Here is a 26,385-nt window from a genome sequence, read left to right as displayed (position 1 = left end):
CATAATTTAGTATTTATCTACTTCTGATGCAAAATTAATGTGCTTGCTATTGCACTTATAGCGTTGCATTTACTACATTTATAGACTTGATATAGTTGTTTGGTAAGTTATTTCTATTGACTGCCTGGTTATAAGTTTTTTCCTTTCATATTTATATTTGATTGAGAGCCAATAGGTTGTCTTTTTGTATGTTGGCAATCCTTCCTAAAGTGAATACTTTTTCATAGTGATGAAGACAATTTCCTAGTATTATTTTTTTCCATCAATTAAATGCATTTAGCTTATTGGTTTAGTTACATTGTGTTAACAACCACTATGGCTCACAACCATGCTATGACTTGATAAGATTTCATATTATCATTCTCTTTTCCATTTATCTGTACTGAAGACATGATAGCTTGATATAAGAAGTCTTATGGTATGATCGGGAAAGTCTGGTGATCAGATATGTCCGAAAAAAAGCCCAACAGCCATGGTAGTCCCCCCTAAAGTGAATGATTTTCGTAGTGACCAAATCATTACTCTAGTGCTAGTTAATGTCAACAAATAAATTTGTTTTATACGTTGGTTTGAATATGGCCTTACATACTGCTACTGCCAATTTATTTCATGGTATAACTCGTTTGTTTTTTGCAATATATGTGAATTGAAAACATGATAAATTTTGTATGACAAATCTCATAATTGGATGGGAATTCTTGATTGCCACATATGTTAGAAAAATGTCTAGGTTTTTTATTCATCTATTTGAGAAGAAATAAAAACACACATCATATGAGTTTTATGAGTTTTTCATCTCATGATTTGATGAGGTTATGAAAATTGGTTTTTGTTTCCACCCTAGGAAGGGCTAAATACAAGTTTGCCTCTTTTTGGAATCGAAATCATGCACACAAGATACTCCAAAGGGAAGTGAAAAATTTCCAGGCAATGGAGGAAGCTGAAAAAGAGGTATTCACATATTGTTTTCTTTTTCCTTGTTTTTTAATTATATATTTCAATATAAGTGCTAATTTATTTAGCCAGAATAATGGATCTGTGATGTCCACAAAAGTAGAAATTGAAATTGTATACAAAACATAAGTTGTCAGTGCTATGTCATTAATGCCTAATCGTGTACACTTCACTCTGAATTAATCTATAACAGAAACAGATGACATTGCACTAGTGATATCAGGAATTCATTTTGAATTATTCTTGATGAATATGCTAGATGCATTCTTAGGCAATGTAGGTGTTGCTAATGATATTTATTATTTACTATGGTCAGAATATGTTGACCATGACTGTGAAATGTTCAGTGTGATGAAGCTTGATAGAAATGCATGCTACTGCCAGTACCCTAAAATTTTACTACGATGTTCTTGGAAACAAGTATGATTAAGGAAAAACGCCTAAAAGTAATAAAAAATTTGTGCAATTTAAATAATTGAATTTCGGCTCATATTTCAGACGAAATTTGATTTACCTTGGCATTATGCTTTCTAGGGAATGTGTTAGATAAACTTAGTAATTTGACTATGGGTTATGCAAAGCTCCATATTCCAGTGTAAATAAAAACTTACGAAAAAGAATAGATAACTTGAACCATACTCGTATTTATAAATTGAGTATATAAATTCTAGCAAATAAGCTGTTTTTTTAAAATATCCTTGTGATATCCATTAATAAAGTATTATTTACGTAACAGGCATATTAAAAATGAAATGGGTGACAGGCATGCCACTATCATAGTGTCATAAAGGGGCCATAAACCAAAATTCCCTTTGTCAGTTGAATTTGCAATACATAATTTTGTGAGACAAACTTTCACCTAAGTTAAAAAGGTTCTAACTCCGGTCCCCAATAGAAGAGGCAACTCTCAGGCAAGCCAACTGTCACCTCGGTGGCCTTGCCTCTCACTTTAAATCTAAGAAAAGGGGCTTCCTAGCCTAAGGAGGGTGTTTCTAAAGGGCAAGCCAAGCTAAGTCATGTAGTGAAGAGGGGGGTCTCTTCTAACTTGGCGTGACATAAAGACTTTAACAATGACACTATCCATTCTAGAGGATAAAGGGCAGGCTTTGAGTACATGTGAATAGAATGTCGAATTATTATGAAAATGTGAAAGATGTGTTCAACGTAGAAATAATTACTTATTCAAATATAAGTCCTTGGAAAATGGAAAGTGATTCTTTCCCAGTGACAATTCACGTGTTCAATTGCCTCAAAGAATATTAAAACCAGTGGCACAATGGATCACAAAATTGGATTCGCATGTCATCATTCATCATCATTATGAAATCAAGCATAGGGTGTCACTTCATTAGGAAGCAGCATATACCATGCGTTAAAACTTAAAACACTCCAAATCCCATAAATTGTGGTCAGATCCAAAGTTTAAATGGCATTCATCAACATCATCAATAGCAAAGATTAACCATAGGACAAGGACATGGACAGTGAGCAACATTTATAAGAAAGTATGCGTACTTCATTAGGTAACACTTATGTGCCCAAAAATGCTCAGAAAACCAAAGAATAGCACCAGCACCTCAATTTCATCTATCATCGTGACATAGCTGTCCAATAGGGACATGTAAAATACGATTTTGGGATATGAATTCTGCCATATAGGAAGGTCAGAAATGAAAAACTACCACAAACATGAGCTACCTTTAAGGAAATAATCCTCTGTTCTCAATGCAAGCATTCACCATTCAAAATTTATATTAAGAAATGGACCAAGTAATGCAATGGTGCCAAAATTATATCCACACTTTTGCAAGTGAAAATTAAGAGCATTAAGATGATTGTGTAAAAAGTGTGACACCATAAGAGATATTCAACCTTTGAGAGAAATCATGGAGAAAGAGAGATCAGAGCCTAGAGGTGGATTTTTATTTAGCCTGCAGTTGAAATTATGGTAAAGACAGTTAGTTCTGTGATTTCACCCTTAATAAAACCCTCAAAACATCATGACATTGGACTTAACAGTCAAGTCACTCCACAGCATGTACTATTGTTAATTTTAGGTATGTTCTATGCTGAGAGCAAATTTACTTCAATTTTTCACATTAGCTCCATATCAGTTCCAGACTAGCAATCACATTTGGTATAATAGTGAAATGCAGATAGAACATAAACATAAATCACAGAAGACAAGCCAAGACAAGAGGACACAAGATGTGGCGGCAACCAGGGACAAACCCCAATGTGGGGAAGCCCTTGATCAATTCTTCTTATGTTCTTCAATAGTTCAGCAGAGAGAGAGATAGTACATATACATCAGAAGTCAACATTTTGACTTGTCAAAATAAGAGCAGAGATCTTCTCTAGGAAGATGACACATGAGGTAGCAAATCTGAAAACAGGTGATTCCATCACCATGCTGTAGCCATCACTGTGCTGCACTTCATTACACTATGCTGCACTCATCATACTGCATCCAATCATCACTGTGCTGCACCCATCATCACTATGCTGCACTTTCATGCTGCACTTCATCATCACTATGCTGCACTATTCACACTGCTCTTCATTATCACTATGAAGATGATCTGATGAGGGCACTAAATCAATGGATCAGCTCTTAATAAACCCTTGCTATGATGCTATGGCCTATGGCCTAGTACATAGCAATTCTGAAGTAAAATCGTCAACTCCAGGGAGCAGACTTCAACCCTTTCCTTTACAGTAAAGCTGTGGCTTATCAAACAATCCTTAAGACATGATTATACGAGCTCCCTTCATCCCATAGTCACCTACAGAAAACATGTATTAATGCTGTGATAAGATATTTCCTTAAAGCCACCTGTGCTGTGAACATATCTATTAATGAGTGCTTCTTTAGGACTACTTCAGGCTGAGCATAAGGACCTCCATTTACAGCATTTTAGGGCTTCATCTGAACCATATATAACAGCAGATTGGGATCATTAATAGATGCAGATTAGGGCTTCCTTCTAGCTCTCAGTAGAGCCTCCTACGTACAGTGTAAGAATCCTCCTCTTGTCTGCCGATAGGGCTTCCTTGACAGCGGATAGAAGGTGATTTACAGACCTGTGTTTAGGGCTCCTTTAGAGCTTGACTTGACAATGGATGAAGTCTCCCATAGATTGTGGATTGGAGAACCCTTTTAGGCTGTGCATTGTAGCTCCCTTAGACAGCGTTTAGGGCAAGGTTTCTTCTGTAGGATAGTGGCCTGATCTTTGCAGCTAAGGCTCATCCTTACTGCGGCTAGGGTCTCCCTTTAGGACTACGGCTAGCTGTGAACAAAACCCTTCTTCCTCTGTGGCTAGGAGCCTCCTTTAGGGCAGTGTAGATGCTTCTCTTCAATAAGATAATCCTCCTCTAAGACAATGTCCATAGGGCTGGCTTCATTGACTGTAATAGGGCAGCATAGGTGCTTCTTGAAGACCTTTTTCTTCTCCACATCTAGGGCTCTTTATGGCAGCGTTAGGGCATCATTAGGCCAACATATATCCTAGGGCACTCCCTCTAGATCTCTTCTTCATCGAACCCAAAATAGAATGAAGAGAGATCACAAGAGTGTGTCTATCAAAGTGACTTGAAGGCCATCTCTATTTATACTAAAATGTGGAAGACAAGTGGGGTTAATTAGGTTATTGGCCGACCTTGACAAATTGTCACATAACACAAATAAATTCATATCTCCATGAACACATGTCAAAATTGGATGATCTTTAGATCAATCCTACACCTCTCGATGAGAGGAATCCAGGAAAAATATCAACTGCCATGAATAAGAAGACCCACATGGATTTTGGCCCTAGTTGCCAATTTTAACACTCCCTCTCAACTAGGGAGAACTCCATCTGCCAATCCATCTGCCAGACTGTACTATCTCTGCCATCAACGCAATTCCCTGCACTTTTCTGCCCTGCTCTGCACTGTTCTACTGAACTATGAAGAAGAAGAAGTGATCGAGAATGTATCATACCATCCTCTACTGACCCGAAGTCAGTCCCATATAAAAGAGAGCGTCTCATACCACCCTTACTGACTTGAAGTCAGTTCCAATAAAGAGAGTGTGTCATACCACTCTTGCTGATCCGAAATCAATTCCAAATAAAGAGAGTATCATACCACTCTTACTGATCCGAAATCAGTTCGAAAAGAGAGTGAGTTATATCACTCTTACTAACCAGAAGTCGGTTCCAATTGATCCTAGATCAATATCATCCTAGCATAGGGAGTACGGTAGTTACACGATGTGTCCATCGGTACTACTATGGTCCCTATCCTCATTTCCCTACTCATTGGCCAGATGATAGGTACTTCCCATGAGTCCTAGATTGCATGGGTAGGATGTCTCAGCAGGAGAAGGATGAACCACTCATCCTGCCTACATGTCGCCATGGGGTACCCCAGGGGAAGGCTGAACCACTCACCTTGTACACAACAAATCACTAGGGGAAGGCTGAACCACTCATCCTATGATTTTATCTTGGCAGGAGAAGGATGAACCACTCATCCTGCCTACATAGCAGACCACTAGGGGAAGGCTGAACCACTCACCCTATGGTTGCTCATCGCTCCAAGAAGTACCCCCAAGCCATCCGAAGCTCCCAGAGCTCAATGTCCATATTACACTGGACCTTCAGGAGAGAGTCTCTCCACGACTCCTAGTCATTCTTGGAAAGTCAAGAATTTGACCTTTCCCAGGGAATTCGTCAGAATATCGGCGACCTGCACATCAATGCCAATATGATGGAGCCTTCTTGCTCCTTGTTGTACCATATCCTAGATATAAAGTGGTACCTGATGTCTGTATGCTTGGAGCTATCATAGAACATGGGATTCCTCAACAATCGAATCCCCCTCTAGTTGTCACAGAAGTTCACGATGGTATCCAACATGTGTCCAAACAGCTCACTGAAGAGCTTCCTCAACCAGGCAAATTCACACGAGGTCATACTCATAACTATGTATTTATCTTAAGCGGTGCTCAAGGCAATGGACTTCTGCTTCCTTCTCATCCATGATATCAAAGAACCCAAAGAGAACCAACACCCAAAGGTGCTCTTGCGATCCTCCACACTGCTTGCCTAATCAGTATCAGAATAATCATGCAGCTTCACATTTCCGGTAGTGTATCTCAATCCATGAGAGATTTGCCCTGAAGATATCTCAAATGATTCTTGTTACCAATCCAGTGAGGCTCAACCATATATGAGCTCAACATGCTAACTGCAAGACATATATCCGGATGAGAGTTCACCAAGAACATCAATGTTAGAATGAGTTTATGAAACTCAGAGGCATTTCCCAAATCAGGTCCGGCATCACTACCCCATAACTTCTTAAAATTAGGCTTCATCGAGGTAGTCACGAGCTTGCAGTTCACCATTCCAAATACAGAATCCAACTCCCTCTTACTTTTGCAAATGAGAGGGTATGCACGTGTCAAAAAGAGGTCGTCCTCATAAGGTACCAGTATGAGAGGTCTATCATTCACAACCTTAAAGCAATGGTTTGGATTGGCTTCACTCCTAGTGAATCTCAGCTTCATCAGATAGCTATCAATCCTCTCATACCAAGCCTGGGGTGCTTGCTTCAAACTATAGAGAGCTTTCTTCAACCTGCATACGTGAGATTCCCGATCATGAATCTCAAACCCCTCGGGTTGTTCCACATCCATGGTCTTGCTATTACATGAGGGGAATGGTCCCCTTGTAAGTTATCCTTCGGTACATCTTGGACATGTACCTTCATGCTCTTCTTTGAATTCAGGCATCCCGGTAACCATATGTCTCACATTAGGTAGGGCCTTACAATGAATGTGAGCAGACCTCCGGTGCCATTGAAGAGATGTGTCACACCACATGATCCCAATGGACTTCTTGCAACTTGATACAAATTGCCAATCCTGAACCCATGAGTAAAAGTATCTTGAAAATTCCATTTTCAAACACGTACCTTTCCATTGATGAATGCCACCTTGAAACCTTTGACTTCCATTGCTGAAATGGACACCAGGTTCTCCTTGAGAGCAGGTACATAAAGAATTTCTTGTAAATGAATTGTGCTACCCTCATTCAATTGAAGGGTAGCATTCCCTACACCCTTTCCGGGGTAGGTAGCATTGTCTCCAAGAATAATCTCCACGATTGTCTCCTTCTCTATCAAAGTAGAGAGAGCTTCCTTGTATTCGATAGAGTGCCTTGAAGCACTACTATCAATAAGCCAAATTCCAAAGAGTCTGGAGGAGAAGTAGTGGAGGGGGGCCAATATAAGTTAATGCTCCTTTTGCTTATCAAAAACAACATTTGATTCTTCATACCTGGAGTTCCTTGCTTTCTTGAAGAGTTGGCCATTTCCTTGATGACCTGCATTCCTTTTTCCTTTGCCATTGTACTTATCATTCCTTCGATCATTGAAGATGCCCTTGAAATTATTGTTATCATCATCAAGTGATGTGTCCCTTCTATTTGGACACTCCTTCGCATAATGGCCAAACCAATGTTGCAGTTATTGTTATCGGGATATTATCGACGAGGGGAAAAATCGTAAAAATTGGGAAAAATCGGTAAAAATCGGGAAAAAATCATAAAATACAAAAATAATCATTTTTTTTCAATTTTTTTAATATCTAAAGCATCTACAACATAAAATAAATACATTGACACATAAATATGATAAAAGAACTAATATATAAGATGTGTAATATCATTTCTAGTGCTACATCACACATAACAATGAATCATGTTTTGAATAGTAAGTCTTGACTCTGAGTCCCAACACAACCTCAAAATATTAACAAAAAATATAATAATGTATCTCATATCATGAGTCATAATGTCATATACGATGAAATGAACCAAATAACTAAAGTCTAATACTATTGATTTCCTTTGCCCCTGTTGCGAGAAAATGCAATAGCTTTCCCTTTCCCTTTACATGTAGATGCCGGTGGAGTTGGCAGTGGACTCTGCTGTGCTCTAGAAACTGAAGAACTAGGAGCCATAGGAGGTAGACCACGTCCTCTACTGGTGACACGGGTAGCTTGGGTAGGTTGTGTCACCTCCTCCTCCTCATAAAAAAATCGGAGATTTTTTATTTTTATTTTATTTGTGTTTTTTTTGTTTGTCCCAAAAGAAATCGTGATTTTACGAAAAAATCGCGATTTTTTCAAGTTATCATGATTTCTCCGCGATTTTTTGAGAGAAAAAAATTAGCATAAAAATCGGGTGATAATATCGCCAAACTCAAAAAATCGCGATAATATTGTGATTTTTGCAACATTGGGCCAAACTCATTGCAAGCAAGGCATCTGCCTTTATGTCTACCCTTAGATGCGGACTTCCCATTGAAGTGACCTTTAGGTGGGCCACCAGATGCTTCTGCTGCGCCACTCTGATAATCTTCTTTGATTTGACTTCACCCTTGGTGAATTTGAAGTGGGATGAGGAACCCATTGAGTCCTTTGACCTTGTCCAACTGTCTTTAGTGATTGCTCTTTCACTCTTGCTTGGGCTTTGTCTTAACCTCAACTCTGATTCCATGTTAATTTTAAGTATGTTCTATGCTGAGAGCAAATTTACTTCAATTTTCTATAGTAGCTCAATATCAATTCCAGATTAGCAATCACATTTGGTATGATAGTAAAATGTAGATAGAACATAAACATAAATCGCAGAAGACAAGCCAAGACAAGAGGACACAAGATGTGGCGCCAGCCAGGGACAAACCCCAATGTGAGGAAACCCTTGATCAATTCTTCCTATGTTCTTCAATAGTTTAGCAGAGAGAGAGATAGTACATATACATCAGAAGTCAACATTTTGACTTGTCAAAATAAGAGCAGAGATCTTCTCTAGGAAGATGACACATGAGGTAGCAGATCTGAACACAGGGGATTCCATCACCATGCTGTACCCATCACTGTGCTGCACTTCATTACACTATGCTGCACTCATCATACTGCATCCAATCATCACTGTGCTGCACCCATCATGCTGCACTTCATCATCACTATGCTGCACCATTCATGCTGCACTTCATCATCACTATGCTGCACCATGCTGCACTTTCATGCTGCACTTCATCATCACTATGCTGCACCATTCATGCTGCACTTCATTATCACTATGAAGCTGATCTGATGAGGGCACTAATCTCAATGGATCAGCTCTTAATAAACCCTTGCTATGATGCTATGGCCTATGGCCTAGCACATAGCAATTCTGAAGTAAAATCATCAACTCCAAGGAGCAGACTTCAACCCTTTCCTTTACAGTAAAGCTGTGGCTTATCAAACAGTCCTTAGGACATGATTATACCAGCTCCCTTCATCCCATAGTCACCTACAGCAAACATGTATTAATGCTGTGATAAGATATTTCCTTACAGCCACCTTTGCTGTGAACATATCTATTAATGAGTGCTTCTTTAGGACTACTTCAGGCTGAGCATAAGGACCTCCATTTACAGCATTTTAGGGCTTCATCTGAACCATATATAACAGCAGATTAGGATCATTAATAGATGCGGATTAGGGCTTCCTTCTAGGTCTCAGTAGAGCCTCCTACATACAGCGTAAGAAGCCTCCTCTTGTCTGCAGATAGGGCTTCCTTGACAACGGATAGAAGGTGATTTACAGACCTGCGTTTAGGGCTCCTTTAGAGCTTGACTTGACAGCGGATGAAGTGTCCCATAGACTGCGGATTAGGGAACCCTTTTAGGCTGTGCATTGTAGCTCCCTTAGACAGCGTTTAGGGCAAGGGTTCTTCTCTAGGATAGCGGCCTGATCTCTGCGGCTAAGGCTCATCCTTACTGCAGCTAGGGTCTCCCTTTAGGACTGCGGCTAGCTGTGAATAAAACCCTTCTTCCTCTGCGGCTAGGAGCCTCCTTTAGGGCAGCGTAGGTGCTTCTCTTCAATGAGATAATCCTCCTCTAAGACAATGTCCATAGGGCTGGCTTCATTGACTGTAATGGGGCAGTGTAGGTGCTTCTAGAAGGCCTATTTCTTCTCCTCATCTAGGGCTATTTATGTCAGCGTTAGGGCATCATTAGGCCAACGTATATCCTAGGGCACTCCCTCTAGATCTCTTCTTCATCAAACCCAAAACATAATGTAGAGAGATCACAAGAGTGTGTGTATCAAAGTGACTTGAAAGCCACCTCTATTGATAGTATATACTAAAACGTGGAGGACAAGTGGGGGTAATTTGGTTGCTGGCCAACCTTGACAAATTGTCACCTAACAGAAATAAGTTCATATCTCCACGAACACATGTCGGAATCGGATGATCTTTAGATCAATCCTACTCCTCTCAACGAGAGGAATCCAAGAAAAATATCAGCTGCCACGAATAAGAAGACCCACATGGAGTTTGGCCCTAGTTGCTAATTTTAACAAATATTAATTTAATTTAGAATGTATTCAGGGTGTCAAATATGCCAAGTCATGCGAAAAGATCATGCAAGCACGGCAACAACAGAAAAAATCGTGCAGACCCCTGTAACAAATATTAGAGAATTGAAATAACAAGACGCTTCATGCATGCATTTATGTGAGTATTAGAGTGTTGTATGCCTTTAGGTATGCTATATTCACCATAAAGAAACAATGATCACAAGTTAAATGCCCAAGAATGTGAGTTATTGCACATGTAGACTAGGTCTCTGCATAAGTTGTGTCATTAAATCCTCGAAGGTTGTTATTCAGATTTCATTTATAACAGTGACTATGATACTCCACTGTGCACAATTATAACTGGATAAACCTGCAGTGAGAAAGTGTAACAAACATAAATATAATAAATATAAATAAATTCGATTAAATGGAAAAATGTGTCTTATAGAAAAAACGTCCCTTCGTATGAAAAGGCACCCTGCCTAAGTATTTATTACAGGGGCCTCTTATTGTAAGTTCGTCATTCTTATACATGTTTATTATTCAATATATTTATACATCGGCAAAATACTTCTATCTTCGAATACAAACAGGGACTACTTGTTACATTGGTATCAGAGCTACCACAATTCCGTACTATTACCAACCTGTTAACCCCTCAATCTGCTTCTTAGAAATCTAGAGGTTTAAAGTACAGTTTATATCATCATGCTAGTGACTAATGTTGGATTTCAGGCATTGATATGAGTCATGGATTTGGTTGCCTTATGAAGTTCCAAGCACAAGGTTAATGTGATTGAGACGTTGCATAGAACTTGGTCATGATAGAGAGATTATTTTTGAGCATTTTGAGGTCCAGGTGCTTGTATGCCAGTTTAGAACACATTCTTGGATTCCTCTCTATAAATCAAACCTGATGAGTCTAATATCAGGGGATATCTAAATAGTTTATGTTTTTCACAGCTGCTTGACATAAGTGACACGTGGAAGCCTTCATATGGTGACACATGGCATCCTTAAAGAATGATGTTTGGCATCGTGAGGTGCACACATGTGTTAATGAGATTGGGATGTTGGAGAATGTAATTAGATTCGGTCTTCATAATGACTTTTGTAATCATGACATCATATATTTTATATAAAAAGAGAATTTATTTATTTATTTATTCAAGCATGGGTTTCATGCTCAAAGTCTAGGTCAAAGCATGCTCTTCATGCTTCTAGTGCTTGTTGAGTCAAAGAAGAATTTGTGTCACGTATTATAGTCCTATTTCGACTTGTAACAAAAGAAAATCATTACTTTCGAGTCTAGAAAGTCAATTTGTCCTCCAAGACCAAGTCGGGCCTGCCAAGGAGAAGTCTGTGTAGAAGAGGCCTTTTCAACCTCTTGAGAAGTGTATAAATAGAAAGGACTACGACTCATTTGGAAGACCACGCATAAGTTCGACCTGCAACAAGACAAAAAGGCATTTCAAGAACGAGAGTCAAGGAAAGAAGGAGAAGTCAAGAGCGAAGGAGGAAGACCTCAAAATTGGATCTTTTCTATCCACACGAGCGGACTAGGGTTTTTGTGCGAGTTACAAGATCGAAAGTTGCATGATTGAAACTTTGACTAGGGCAGATTTTGGAGAGTTTGACCTTCATCGATTTTGGAAGACTTTGACTTGTTTAGAGGAGATCTGATTGGAGGGTTGACTTGGTGCTTGGGAGGAATCTTGACTTTGGTCTTTGGGTCTTGGAAATCTCATTTTGATTTGATTCTATAAAAAGAGAAGTATTCTTTCTGGGTTTTCCCCTTGGAGGGGTTTTTCCCTTGCTTGGAGCCTATATCTTGTGTACTTTGTATCTTTGTGATCTTCATTGTTTTGGTAATTGCTTGATGAAGAAGAAATAAAAGTAATAAAAAGCCAACTAATATCACAAGTAATTATCAAGTAAGGAAAGTCAACTCTAATCTACAAATACTTTGATTTTCCAACATCGTATCAAAGCTAAGGTGTAGAAAGGAAGTTTGAAAGATCGCATCTTTGTTGGCACCTTTGTTGAAGAGCAATCTAGAAGCAGTTTTCTACTCTCTCTTCTCAATTGAAAGTTTTATGAAGAAAGGTCTCAAGACTCTTGGGAGTCTCCTTGTAACTATCAATGGATACATCTTGAAGTACATCTCCAAGCTAGCAAAAGAAGTGATCTCCTCTATGCTCTTACAGGGACTTTTAAGGATGATGATGTATGGGTTATTGATAGTGGAGCTTCTAAACACATGACAGGCGAATGCATTCGACTCCAGACTTTATCAAAAGGGACTTCTTCTCATTCAGTCGAACTTGGAGACAAGAAGAGCTACCCTGTGAAAGGAATTGGATCTACTTCGTTGGAGCTAGAGATCGGTGGAAGTATTCATCTCAATAATATACTTTATGTTCCAGGTTTGAAGAAAAATTTGCTTTCTATTTCTTTCCTAGAAGATAAAGGTGATAGGATTGCTTTTGTTGATGGCGAAGTTTTAGTTTGGGGAAAGGGCTCTAGTATTGATCATGCTAAGATGATTGGGATTTGTGAGGGGACGTTGTATAGACTTTTTACACCTGTTCCTCAAGCTCTAGCACACTTATATGTTAGCCCTTTTGAATTATGGCATAGATGGTATGGACAACTTCACTACAAGATATTGCCATCTTTAAATCAAATGGTTATTGTCATCCCTAAATTGAAGGAAGAACATGAAGGAATTTGTAAGGGATGTGCTCTAGGCAAGAATGTGAAGAAACCCTTTGCAATAAGTGATACAAGATCCAAGGACATCTTAGATCTCATACACTTGCAAAACTAGGTGGACCAATTGCAATAAAATCTCTTGGAGGTCATCAATACTAGGTGACATTCATTGATGATTACTCTAGGAAAACATGGATATACCTCCTCAAGAAAAAAGACGAGGTATTTGAGAAATTTCAAGAATTCAAGAATGAAGTAGGAAATCTGATAGAAAGGAAGATAAAGACCTTAAGGTCCAATAAAGGTGGAGAGTATAACTCCAAAGAGCTTATAGCATTTTGCAAGGAAGCACGAATAAAGAAGGAGCTAATTGTTCCTTATAACGTTGAACAAAATGGTGTGGCTGAAAGGAAGAACAGAGCACTTGAAGAATGTGTTAGATCCGTGCTTCATGACCAAGATCTCCCTAAGTTCTAATGGGGAGAAGCATCTGTAACAACTGTCTACTTGCAAAATCAAAGCCCTCATAAAATTTTCATTAATATGACTCCAGAAGAAGCATTAACAAGAAAGAAGCCTAGTGTGGATCATCTCCGAAGGATAAGAGGAAGAAATTGGATCCTATAAGTACAAAAGGCATCTTTGTTGGTTATAGTGCTTCATCAAAAGCATATAGAATCTACATAAAAGAGGATGGTCATACTGAAGTAAGCAGAGATGTCATCTTTGATGAAATGTAGCTTACAAAAGATCCAAAGATACCTCGGTTGATTCTGATCAAGAAGAGGTACCCATTTTTGAAGAAATATCAGGGGATGACAATGTTCAAGATCCTACATCTATTCATGAAAATGTTGAAGGACCTAGTGATCCCGTGCAACATGTTGTTATTCCAAAAACTCATAAAAGACTTGCTTGGTTGAAGACAACTCTACAAGAGGCAGAGGGACATGTAACAACTAACAGAACTTTTAGAGAAAGTAAGAGACCTAAAAAATATTCTGGTTATACAACTTATATGACTAAGCTCATTGAGGTTAAACCCTCCTCGTATGAAGATGCATCTGAACATCAGGGATGGAGGAATGCAATGCAGAAAGAATACTAGTCAATTATGAAGATTGATGTCTGGGAAGTTGTTCTTAGACCAACTGCAAATATGTTGTCACTTCCAAATGGATATACAAGGTAAAACATGCAATGGATGGAAGCATTGATGAGTATAAAGCTAGACCTGTGGCAAGAGGCTTGTCATAAAAGGAAAGTATCGATTATGAAGAAACCTTCGCTCCTAAAGGAAGATATACAACTATTAGGTTGCTTGTCTCTTTGGCTGCCACTATGGGATGGAACATTCATCAAATGGATGTTAAAACAACTTTTCTGAATGGTACCATTGATGAAGAGGCTTATATTGAACAACCTCAAGGATTCGAAGACCATAAGAGGAGACACATCTCTGTAGATTAAGGAAGGCTCTATATGGTTTGAAACAAGTACCTAGAGCATGGTATGCCAAGATGGATGCATACCTATTGAGACTTGGTTTTGTTAAGATTTTTGCAGATCCTAACCTCTACATCAAAGTGGTCAAGGATGAACCTGTGATCATACTTTTATATGTGGATGACTTACTTGTCACAAGTGTGGAGAATCAGATACAAGAATGCAAGAGGCAATTGGCAGTGGAATTTGATATGAAGGATCTTGGACTTATGCACTATTATTTGGGACTAGAGGTTTGGCAGAAACTTGGTGAAGATATCTTGGTCAAGGAAAATATGTGATCAAGATATTACAGAAATTTGGCATGATGGATAGCAAGCCAATGACAACTCCTATGATTACTAATCTAAAGAAGTTGAGGAGTTCATAATCTAGTCGGTGGATCCTACATGCTATAGATAGTTGATTGGCTCAATGTAACTTGTGAATAATAGACTTGACATTTGTTTTGCAGTAAATGTCCTCGTTCGATTTCAAATGGAGCTAAAGCATGACCATTGGATAGCAGCCAATCACAACCTACGATATCTTTGTGGGATAATGCATCATTTCCTTAGATATGCTAGTAATGAGATTCAACTATTGGGATATATAGATTCTAATTGGGGTGGCAATGAGACAAATGGTAGAAGTACTATTGGTGGATTCTTCAGTTTGGGATCTTCTATGATCTCATGGATGAGCAAGAAGCAAGACACTGTTGCTTTGAGGAATGTTGAAGTCGATAACGTTGCTACAAGTGAAGTTTGTAGAGAGGTTGTTTGGCTTAAAAAGTTGCTATCAAATTTATTTGAAGGACCATTGAGCCCCACAATTATACATTGTGACAACCAAAGTTGCATAAGGTTGACCAAAGACCCAGTGTTTTATGCTAGGACAAAGCATATTAACAATAAGTACCACTCAAAAGCTTGGTACAAGATGGGGTTGTGAAACTACATTATATTTCTACAGATGTATAGGTAGTTGGTATTCTGACAAAAGCACCTCCAAACAAGAAGCTTGATTACTTGAGCAGCAAGCTTGGTTTGGTGGATATCTCCTCCGTGATTGATGGACATAATATTTTCTTATTCATGTATCATGCACTAGGCCAGGACTAATAACCTTACGTCTAAGTTAAGGCCATGAAGGGAGAATGAGGTCTGAAAGGATTGGATAAGCATCTGAGGCTAGTACTTCTTGAGGATTGGGAATCCAAAATAGATTTAGTCTCATAGACCAATACTCTTTGAGGATGAGGTAGGGCATCCAAAATAAGAGTACTCAAAGAGGATTGATATTCTTTGAGGATGAGTAATCTGATATAAGAATAGTCCTAAAAGGACATACCTAGTGAACATCCTGTTGATAAATGTAACTAGTATCAGTCTTAATTGTATTTGAGTCATAATGTAATGTATTTGTCAAAAGAAAGAAAAAGAAATTTATTTATAAAAGAAAAAATTATTTATAAGCATGGGTTTCATTCTTTGTTTATTTTATTTCTAGGTCAAAGCACCCATTGAGTGCTTCTACGATTTATGTCAAGAGTCATAGTCCTTGTCATTTTGATCTAGTCTCTTCTTGATCTTTGTATGTCAAGAAATAAATTTATTTTTGAGTCAAAATTGTATTTTATGCCTCCTCCACCAAGTCGGCCTCATTAGGAGAATTCGATCACACAAATGGACTATAAATAGCAGTGTTACTCGACTTGTTTGGACATCTAATCAAGCAAGTTCGATCTGCAGTTTCTAGAGGAGAAAGAAGAACGAGATACCTAGAAAAGAAGGAGAAAACCCTAGCGAAGAAGAGGGAGACATTTGTCAAGCAAAAGGAAGCTGAAATTCTCTCTTTTCTACCACAAGTGCGAGTTTATGGGTTGTTGCAGGAGGGTCGAAGTTGCAGGTCTACACTAGGACTAAAGAATAAGTAGGTATGTAGGAATAAGATCAGAGAAAGACTAAAGCACTGCAGATGGTTATTTGTGATTGATAAAGTTGTGAACAAGAATTAAATGTTTTGGAAAATGGTGAGGTTGAGTTGGGTGTTGTTGAAGAAGTTTGAAGAAGGAAGTTTCCATCAAGTTGTGGTTGAATATTGTAAGAAACATTAGAATAGTTGAAGACCCTGGAGTTCTGTGCTAGCATACAAAGTTTGATACAGGTTGGGAAGCTACAGTACGTACCAACAAATGACCAAGTAGTTGATGTGTTGACAAAATTTCTTCCCAACAAAAAGCTAGTTTTAGGAGCATGCTTGGATTAGTGGATGTGTTAATCTCTTCCTGCGACGTATATGCATTGGATTTGGTTAAGAGGGAGTGATGAAGTACCATAAAATTCTCTGTATGTTGGTACTTGGGAAGACATTGCGGCCTGGTTAATATTGAGATTTCAGTTGATGTCTAGATCCCATAGGGAGGGTATCGTGTGGAGCTTCAGTTTAGTGTTGATACCTGGATCCCGGTAAGGGTCGGTGTCAGGGTATGAAGGCCTAGATGGTATCTATATCTTGTTGGATGGATACCAAGTTTATTGCCTGATGGTACCTATAGTGGCAATTTCTTAGATGACACCTTAGTCCTTGTTGGGAGGATACATTGGCAGTGAGGATATCCCAAACACTGCATATGTTGTTGTTCTTTTCTTGAAGAACATTTCAAATTGATGTCAACCTTGTACTGGTTGATCAGTGATGAATACCTCCCTAGTTAAGAGGGAAAGTTGAGAAATGTAATGTTAGGTCCCTATAATACTAGTGTATTCCCTTATTATTATTGTGATTGTAGCCCCTTATTGTTATTGTTGTGCCCATGTTGTCCCCATATTGTTATTATTGTGCCCCATAGAAGCCCACTATTGTTATTGTTGTGCCCTTACATTATTATTGTTATGTCGGCTTTGACTATATTGTAACCCCATAGACTCGTATATATAGAAAGGAGGTCTTATCATTTGTATCATCCAAGAATTGTTCATTTGTATAATGTAAAGGGGGTTGCCCCCTTGAAGAGGCTGATTTTTAAGTTGTTTCTCTATCTTTTATTTTATTTTGTGAGTTGATTGCATAACAATTAGTATCAGAGGTTTGGATTCTAGGGTTTCGCTGCTTCAAACAGGTCATTGTGGCATTTTCGCTATAAATTTTTTTCTACGACGTTTCAGAAGCTAAAATTAAAACCCATTTGAGCCGAAATCTTGATGAACCTCGGGTCTGAATTTCAGATCTTGTCTTGCTATATTTTTGGAGATATGATCCAAGGAAGTTAGGGTTTTTGCAGGCTCCCGAATTATATCTCAAACATGTGACTTGGGGAAAATCATCATAACTTTGTCTCTGAGCATCAGATTGAAATTTCATAAAAAGGTACAGAAAGAGGACGAACTGTGGTTTTTTGTGTATTGGTTTTAGTCCGAAGGTTGAAACATTGACACGTGGCACTTCGTACAAGTTCGCTATATCAAACCAGTGTATAATCAAGTCATCGTGGGAGATTTGGAATAACTCTTTCATGGAGAATCCAATCGTGATTAGACTTACGGGTTGGAATGAGGACTCAGAGGGCTACCACGGGACAAAATTTCAGACCTTGGAGATCCGAAATTACAGAGATACAACAGATTGAATATCGAGCTCCTACAAAGCCAAAAAGGGTGTGTAGCCTTTTCCAAATTTTGCATAAGTTTGGTTTGAAAAATTAGTTTGAAGGAATTCAAAGGACATAGTGAAGCATAATTATCATTAATTGACGGCCTAAAGAAAGAAAATGGAAACACCTAGTAAGCAACCTGAAAGTGCTAGGATGACTCATGAAGAAGAGGAAGAAATGCAACATGATATATCAAAATTACGAGACGAAGTGCAACAAATTTCACTCTCACAAAAAGTAACAGAAGCTAAGATGGATGGTTTAGAAGTAAACATTGATGACTTGAAGAAAGACATGGAAGGTTTGAAATGAGGTTTGGCAAAGTTGCTACAAGAAATGCTTCTTAATGGCGAAAATGTAGTAGAGAAAACTCATAATGAGAACAAAAAAAATGTTAGTCATGATTTCATACACTCTAACGTTGGATTGAAGAGCCACCATGCTCCAAATATCGATATGAGGAAGTTTGATGGCAAGGATCCCATAACATGGATACTACAGATGGAACAATATTTCGATCTCCATAATGTGCAAAACACACAAAAGGTACGCATTGCGACTTTATATTTGGAACCCAATCAGTTTGTATGGTATCGATGGCTTTGCTCTTGTAAACAAATTGTCACTTGGGCAATTTTTACAGAAGAAATGATAGCACATTATGAGAATACAAAAAGCAACACATTTTTAAGCCAATTGATAAATCTCAAATAAAAAGGTTCAATGGTGGAGCACATTGAGGACTTCCAAAAATTGAATATAAGGGTAAAAGCTATTCCAAAGGAGCATAGGATTGATGTGTTCATAGGGACATTAAAGGATAACATCCAACATGAGGTTCACCTTTGGGAACCTGATTCATTGGAGAAGGTATTCAGGTTGGCAAGAAAAATTGAAGACAAACTTATGGCAACAAGGAAGCCTACCAATCACAACTATAAAGATGGAAGTGTTTTTGCTCCTAGCCTTCCACAACCTACAAGGTTGACACCACAACAATTGGAAGAAAAAAAGAAAAAGGGCTTTGTTACAGTTGTGATAACAAATACACTAAAGGTCATAAGTGTGCTGAGAAGAAATTATTTTACATAGATTGTAAAGAGGAAGAAGAAAAGGAACAAGAAACATCAAAAGAAGAGGATATACACCAGGAACAAAGCCTAGAGAAAGAAGAAATGAATCCAACCATATCTTGTAATGCATTGGTCGGAATAACCACTTTTCAAACTATCAAAATAGGACATATCAAGAAGAAAAAGGTAATAGTGTTGATTGATTCGGGCAGTACCCATAATTTTATTCATTGTAAGATAGCGAAGGACTTGAATTGCTTCCTATATCCAGCACCAGAGTGTCAAGTGATGGTTGCAAATGGAAGAACCATAAATTGCTCTGGAAAGTGCCATAATATCAAGCTATCCATTGGAGAATATGTGTTGAATAGTCCAATGCTTTCCATTCCAATCAGTGGTGCTGATGTTGTACTAGGAGTCCAATGGCTACAATCTTTGGGTATGATAGCTTTTAATTTTCAAGAACTTTTCTTGAAGTTTTTTTATTTTTTTTTAATTTTTTTTAATTTTTTTATTTTTCTGAAGGAAAGGAAGTTGAATTAAGGGGTATTACGGGGAAATCGGGAAAGATAATCAGCTCTAATGGCATGACAAAGTTTCTAAAGAAAGAACAACGTGGCGTAATTGCACAATTATGTTTGCTAGATGTTCCCACATCGAAATCATCTATTTCTCTAGATCTCCAAAAAGTCTTGGACAATCATTCCAAGGTATTTGAGACTCCCAAAGGCTTCCCACCTATTCATAATCATGATCATGCTATTCATTTGATTCCAGGAAGTGTTCCTCCAAACATCAGGCCTTACAGATATACCTATGCCCAAAAGAGTGAAATTGAACGTATGGTTGCAAAATGCTAGAGGTTGATATAATTCAACCTAGTCAAAGTTCTTTCTTTGCTCCAACTAGTATTGGTGCACAAGAAGGATGAATCATGGCGCATCTGTCCGAATTATAGGGAGCTCAACAAGCTCACTATTAAAGATAAATTTCCCATTTTTGTCATTGATGAATTATTGGATGAATTACATGGAGCAATTTATTTCACCAAGTTGGACCTTTGTTTAGGATATCATCAAATTAGAATGGAAGACCGAAGACATTCCGAAAACAACATTTAAAACTCATGAGGGTCATTAGGAATTTTTGGTCATGCCTTTTGGACTTACCAATGCACCTTATACATTTCAAGATTTGATGAATTCCATTTTCAAACCCTTCCTTCGAAAATTTGTGTTAGTATTTTTTGATGATATACTAATCTACAACAAGCCTTGGAAGGATCATGTTGAATATGTTGATAGAGTGCTCAAACTATTGGAGGAGAAACAATTATATGCAAAACCTCCAAATGTTTCTTTGGAGTACAAGAGGTGGAATATTTGGGTCATATTGTATCTCATGAAGGTGTGAAGGTAGACCCTAGCAAAATTAAAGGCATTAAGGAATGGAAAATCCTCACATCCATAAAGCATCTGTGAGGATTTCTCGGGTTGACAAGGTATTATCGCAATTTTGTTAAGAATTATGGGAGAATAACAACACCTCTAACAACATTACTAAAGAAAGATGCATTTTATTGGACTCCAGGAGCAACGAAAGCCTTTGGACATCTTAAAGATGCAATGTGCCAAGCACCGTCTTAGCGACGCTAGACTTCACAAAAACCTTTATTGTGGAATGTAATGTCTCGGGAAATGGAAATGGTGCTATTTTAATGCTAGAAGAAAGACCCATTTCCTTCAAAAGAAATGGCGACCTTACCTAATAGGAAGCAACTTCAAGGTAAAAACAGATCATGATAGTCTTAAATACTTTTTAAAACAAAGATTGTATTCAGAAGAGCAGCGAAAATGGGTCACAAAGATGTTGGGCTATGACTTTGAAATCATTTACAAAAAAAGGAAGCAAAATGTTGTTGCAGATGCACTCTCTATTATCCAACTAGATTGGATAAACGAAGCAAGGGATGAATGGAAGAATGACGAAGAAGTGTGGGAACTCATTCAAAAGCTACATCTAATACATTTAGCTGGAAGAATGATTCGTTATGTACAAAGATCGCTTATACCTCTGTAAGAATTCCCAACTCGAAAAAAAGATTCTTATGGAATTGCACACCTCTCCCTTAGGAGGGCACTCAAGATTTTTTAAAATTTACCACAGGGTTAAGAAGGAATTTTTTGGGATGGCCTTAAATCTGATATTCAAAAGTTTGTGGCAAAATGTTTGGTTTGCCAGCAAAATAAAGTTGAAACAATTAAGACCCCAGGTCTGTTACAACCTTTATCCATTCCAAGTCAAGAGGAGGTTTCAATGGATTTCATCACAGGTTTACCCAAGTCTGAAGGAAAGAGCGTCATCATGGTGGTAGTTGATGGACTTACCAAGTATGCACACTTTTGTGCATTATCTCATCCCTTTAAAGCCAGTACAGTTGCTACTGCATTTATGGAAACAATTCAAAAGCTACATGGAAACCCAAAGATTATTGTAAGTGACAGAGATCCCTTTTTTACTAGAAATTTTTGGACAGAATTATTTTCTTTTCTGGGTACTCAGTTAGCTCATAGCTCATTTTATCATACTCAAATTGATGGGCAAACTGAGATAGTGAACAAATTTTTGGAAGGATATCTTCGTTGCTTTGTATCTGATAAACAAACACAATGGGTCAAATGGTTGCCTTTGGTTGAATGGTGGTATAACACTTCCTTTCATACTATAGCAAAAATGACCCCATTTATGGCACTTTATGGATATCATCCACTGTCCATCACATCATATTTAAGAGAAAATTCCAAGGTTCAAGCAGTGGAAGATCACATCGAGCATCAACGACAAGTTCTTCAACTCTTAAAGCATAACCTCACTTTGGCACAAAATAGAATGAAACAATAGGAAGATCAACATCACAATGAAAGAAGTTTTGATGTAGTTGACTGGGTATTTCTAAGGCTACAACCATACAAACAAATGTCCCTCAAGCTAGCTAAGAAGGATAATAAATTATCACCAAAGTGTTATGGTTCGTACAAGGTGTTGCAAAAAATTGGTACTATGGCATACAAATTAGAGCTTCCTATAGCTTCCCGAGTGCACCCAGTTTTCCATGTTTCATGCTTAAAGAAGGTTATAGGTGACAAGCTCGCAGTTCAAACAATATTGCCAGAACTTGATGAGGAAGGAAAAATCGTATTGGAACCTGAAGGAGTCACAGAAACAAGAACTCGACAGCTACGAAGTCGATCAATTTCAGAGTATCTCATCAAGTGGAAGGACTTACCCACTAAAGATTCCACATGGGAGGATGAGAATTTGATACAGAAGCATCCAAAACTACTCAAGCATTGAGGACAACACTTTTCTGAAGGAGAGGGGCATGTTAGGTCCCTATAATACTAGTGTATTCCCTTATTATTGTTGTCATTGTAGCCCTTTATTGTTTGTGCCCATGTTGTCCCCATATTGTTATTATTGTGCCCCATAGAAGCCCACTATTGTTATTGTTGTGCCCTTATATTATTATTGTTATGTCGGCTTTGACTATATTGTGACCCCTTAGACTCGTATATATAGAAAGGAGGTCTTGTCATTTGTATGATCCAAGAATTGTTTATTTGTGTAATGTAGAGGTTGCGTCTTCGAAGACGCTGATTTTGAAGTCGTTGCTCTATCTTTTCTTCTATTTTGTGAGCTGGTTGCATAACATGTAACTATTATCGGTCTTCATAATTGTATTTGAGTCATGAAGTAATGTATTTGTCAAAAGGAAGAAAAATAAAATTATTTATAAGCATGGATTTCATGCTTTCTTTATTTTATTTCTAGGTCAAAGCTCCCATTGAGTGTTTCTAAGGTTTATGTCAAGAATCATAGTCGTTGTCATTGTGATCTAGACTCTTCTTGGTCTTTGTATGTCAAGAAAGAAATTTATTTTTGAGTCAAAATTGTCTTTTATTCCTCCTCCACCAAGTCGGCTTGCCCTTCAGTCAAGTCGCCCTCATTAGGAGAATTTGACCACATAGAAGGACTACAAATAACAGTGTTACTCGACCTATTTGGACATCTAATGAAGCAAGTTTGATCTACAGTTGTAGGAGGAATAAAGAAGAACAAAATACCTAGAAAAGAAGGAGAAAACTCTAGTGAAGGAGACATTTGTCAGGCAAAAAGAAGCTGAAATTCTCTTTTTCTACCACAAGTGCGAGTTTTCGGGTTGTTGCAGGAGGGTTGAAGTTGTAGGTCTACAGTAGGACTTGTTACCCACCACTTTGTGGGTGATATCCCCAGGAGAAATTTTTCTCCATGATGAGCCTCAGTCGGCAACCAACAACCCCTTGCTGCCTCCTACTAGTTCGCTGTGCCATTTTGCTGCCACCTGAGCCAGCCATGTGGTCCCTCACCCACCTTTATTGATCATATGTTTGAAGGTGGGCCTCCCGAATCTAAAGGTATGTCTTTTCATTTGGTAATTGAGTATTGGGTTTACTTATCATGGATACTTATGGTTATGGATTGATGGGGGGATTTGGCGGGAAGAGTGGGATTAGTTTGTGCTCTTGTCTGCTTGATCTCTTTTGGTTTTTACTCTTGGATCTTAGTCCCGTGGGATCTCCTTTATTGACCATTTGGTTCTAGGGTGATACTACTTGGGAAACCTCGACTTTGGGTGCGTGGTCTCGCTCCTTTACCCGCACATAGTACTCCCTTTCCACTCACTATACCCCCATTCATCATTTATCCCACCTGGGTCCACATTCCCATTTTAGGTAATAGAGGGCTAGCCTCCCCATCACCTTTGGCCCCACCTTGGATTAGGCCTAGAATGATGCCCCGGAGGTTGAAGCAACTAAAAAAAGAAGAAAAAGCGTAATTGGCCATATTTAACAGGAAATTGTACCACAAAATGCAAAATGTGGTCGAGACAAAAATAATTAGCACGTGGGCAAAATCCGACACATGAGCTCTACCCATCCATGGCCATCACCCTGGTTCCATAGAGTCTAGACCCTAGATGAGCCTCCTCTATCATTTAGGAACCCATGATTGTCCCAACCCCTAAAGGGCAATGAACCACCTGCCTCAAAAGGGGTATTCACCGCTATATTATACACATCATGCTCTTGTCCTTTGAGCCCCGAGCAATTAATTAAAGAAAATTTATAAAAGACAAAAGGCATATAAAGAAGGGTGGAAAAATCAAGGTTGGGGCAACTCATGTACCGCGATTGCTCCCTCCTATACATTATATACCCAGGTGTAAGCTTCCCCTTATTTAGCTACCCTTATGCCCCATTATGTGGTCCAGGGCTGCCCCTCTCATTCCCTATTCCATCTCACTTATTTGTCACTTGCCACCCCCATTAGAAGGGTGTACCTTGGACATACTATCCCATCTAAGGGCTAATACCACCTAATAAGGTACTTGGCTAACACCCTTTGGAGTTCGGAGACATTAGCACATGCCAAAGCCCACTACGGAAGGGCATGTCATTATGAAGTGCTCACTTTGTTATCCATGGTTTGTAAGCTCCTTTACCTGATTTTCTAATGACTGATTGTACTGGAAGCCTAGGGGGGCGCATTGGATCTTATGTAGGATTGCAGGTGGTTTCCATTTAGGTTTGGCTTCCTTATATGGGAACTTGACCCCTAGAGGTCCACATTGGCACATGTAGGGTGTGCATAGAGAGCCATGGGCCTCCACAGCAATAGACATCACTCCATAGATCTTCATGGATGTTCGAGACTAATAGCGATCCACTTTTGGGAAGATGGTGACATGCTTGGTACACTATCCCCAGTAGGTCCCCATAGGAGCCCCACACTCTTGGCAGGTGTCCCAACATTGGTACGATGTCATGGCAGCATTGATTCCACCACTTGGAGCATTGCATAGGATCTACAAACATCTCTGATTCATATGGAGACCCATGGGGTCATTGATGTGCCCTCAGACCCACTGAGAGCACCACAGGTCTACTACTTGGAGAACAAGGGGCCACCCCCTTGTCCATCATATTTCGAGGAATTTATTCCTCAATATGGCACTTCAAGATGTTATTGAGCCTTTGGAGGGCCCTATGACATGCATACATCATTATTTGGCCCCTTGTGAGGCTTGTTTTTACATTATGAGCTAGTATGGTGGGCTTGTCACCATTAGGGGTTATTATTTGCACATTATTTTATCATTAGGGGCCATAGGCTAATTTGAACTCCTTAGGAGGCTATATATTGATGTTAGATACATTCATTTGTATCATCACTTGACTTGGGATCTCTCTAATCATAGAGAATTTTCACACTTTTTCCTTGGTGGATATTTTTGGAGATGGATGAATTTTGATGTATGGATTTGGGCTATTTCTCTTGTCTTGGAGCTTTATTGAGCAAATGAAATGTTGGTTGGATATACTCTATAACGTTGTAAGTAAATTTTGATGCTATTATTCTTGTTGCTGCATATTGCTAAAATTAGGGCTAGTTGTTGCATTATCGAAATGTGGAATTGAGCATGTTTTAGCTAATTTAATGTATGGGCCAATGTTATATGAATGAAATGTCCTAGAGATTTATTTATCTCGAGAAGGTTTCATCATTTGCTTTGAAGTATAAATGCTTGAAGGTCACTTTTCTTTTCTCTCTCAACATTGGACGAAGTTGACTTTCTGGGCCTCGTTTAAAGAAACCAAGTTCTTACTCATAATTATTTTTGACTCCATATCCCCAAGCGAACTAGGCACTGATCCCTCAAAAGGGTGATCATTTTAACCCTCCTTTTACCATTTTCCCCTTTTTCCCCAAGTCTAGCCCCAATGGGTCACCTAAGGCATCAATTTCCCAACAATTGGCCCAAGGAAAATTTTCAATCTCCTCTAGGTTACTGCGCTAGTGGGTCCCCTCGCTCTACTCCAAATTTGAGGCCATTCTGAAGGTGGAATCTCCGGGAATCTCAAGCCCTAGCTCTAGGAGCAAATTTTTCTTAGGCATCCCCAAGGCTAGACACTAATAGGATCAATTCAACCTTTTGAAGTAAATATTCTTGTTTGGCCCTTTCCCGTCACCCTTCCAGGATATGAACATCATTGGTTGCT

At 38.7% G+C, this 26,385-nt stretch overlaps 1 protein-coding gene across 2 annotated transcripts in view; it reads left to right on the top strand.

The window, feature by feature from the left end:
* The window catches only part of LOC149225031 (C2 domain-containing protein / GRAM domain-containing protein), a 340,976-nt gene that overhangs the window by 214,739 nt on the left and 99,852 nt on the right, over window positions 1–26,385 (top strand). For both annotated transcript variants that reach the window (XM_089386432.1, XM_089386431.1), the window contains exon 11: window positions 845–951. In XM_089386432.1, the coding sequence (XP_089242558.1) occupies window positions 845–951 (107 nt within the window). The remainder of the gene's footprint in view (window positions 1–844; window positions 952–26,385) is intronic.

The sequence above is a fragment of the Pinus tabuliformis genome, chromosome Q (assembly GCF_031772625.1).
Source record: "Pinus tabuliformis cultivar Carrire ecotype Pingquan chromosome Q, CPIR1, whole genome shotgun sequence".
NCBI classification, from domain to species: domain Eukaryota; kingdom Viridiplantae; phylum Streptophyta; class Pinopsida; order Pinales; family Pinaceae; genus Pinus; species Pinus tabuliformis.
The sequence above is the reverse complement of the archived record's forward strand: the minus strand, read 5'-3'. Positions and strand labels throughout refer to the sequence as shown.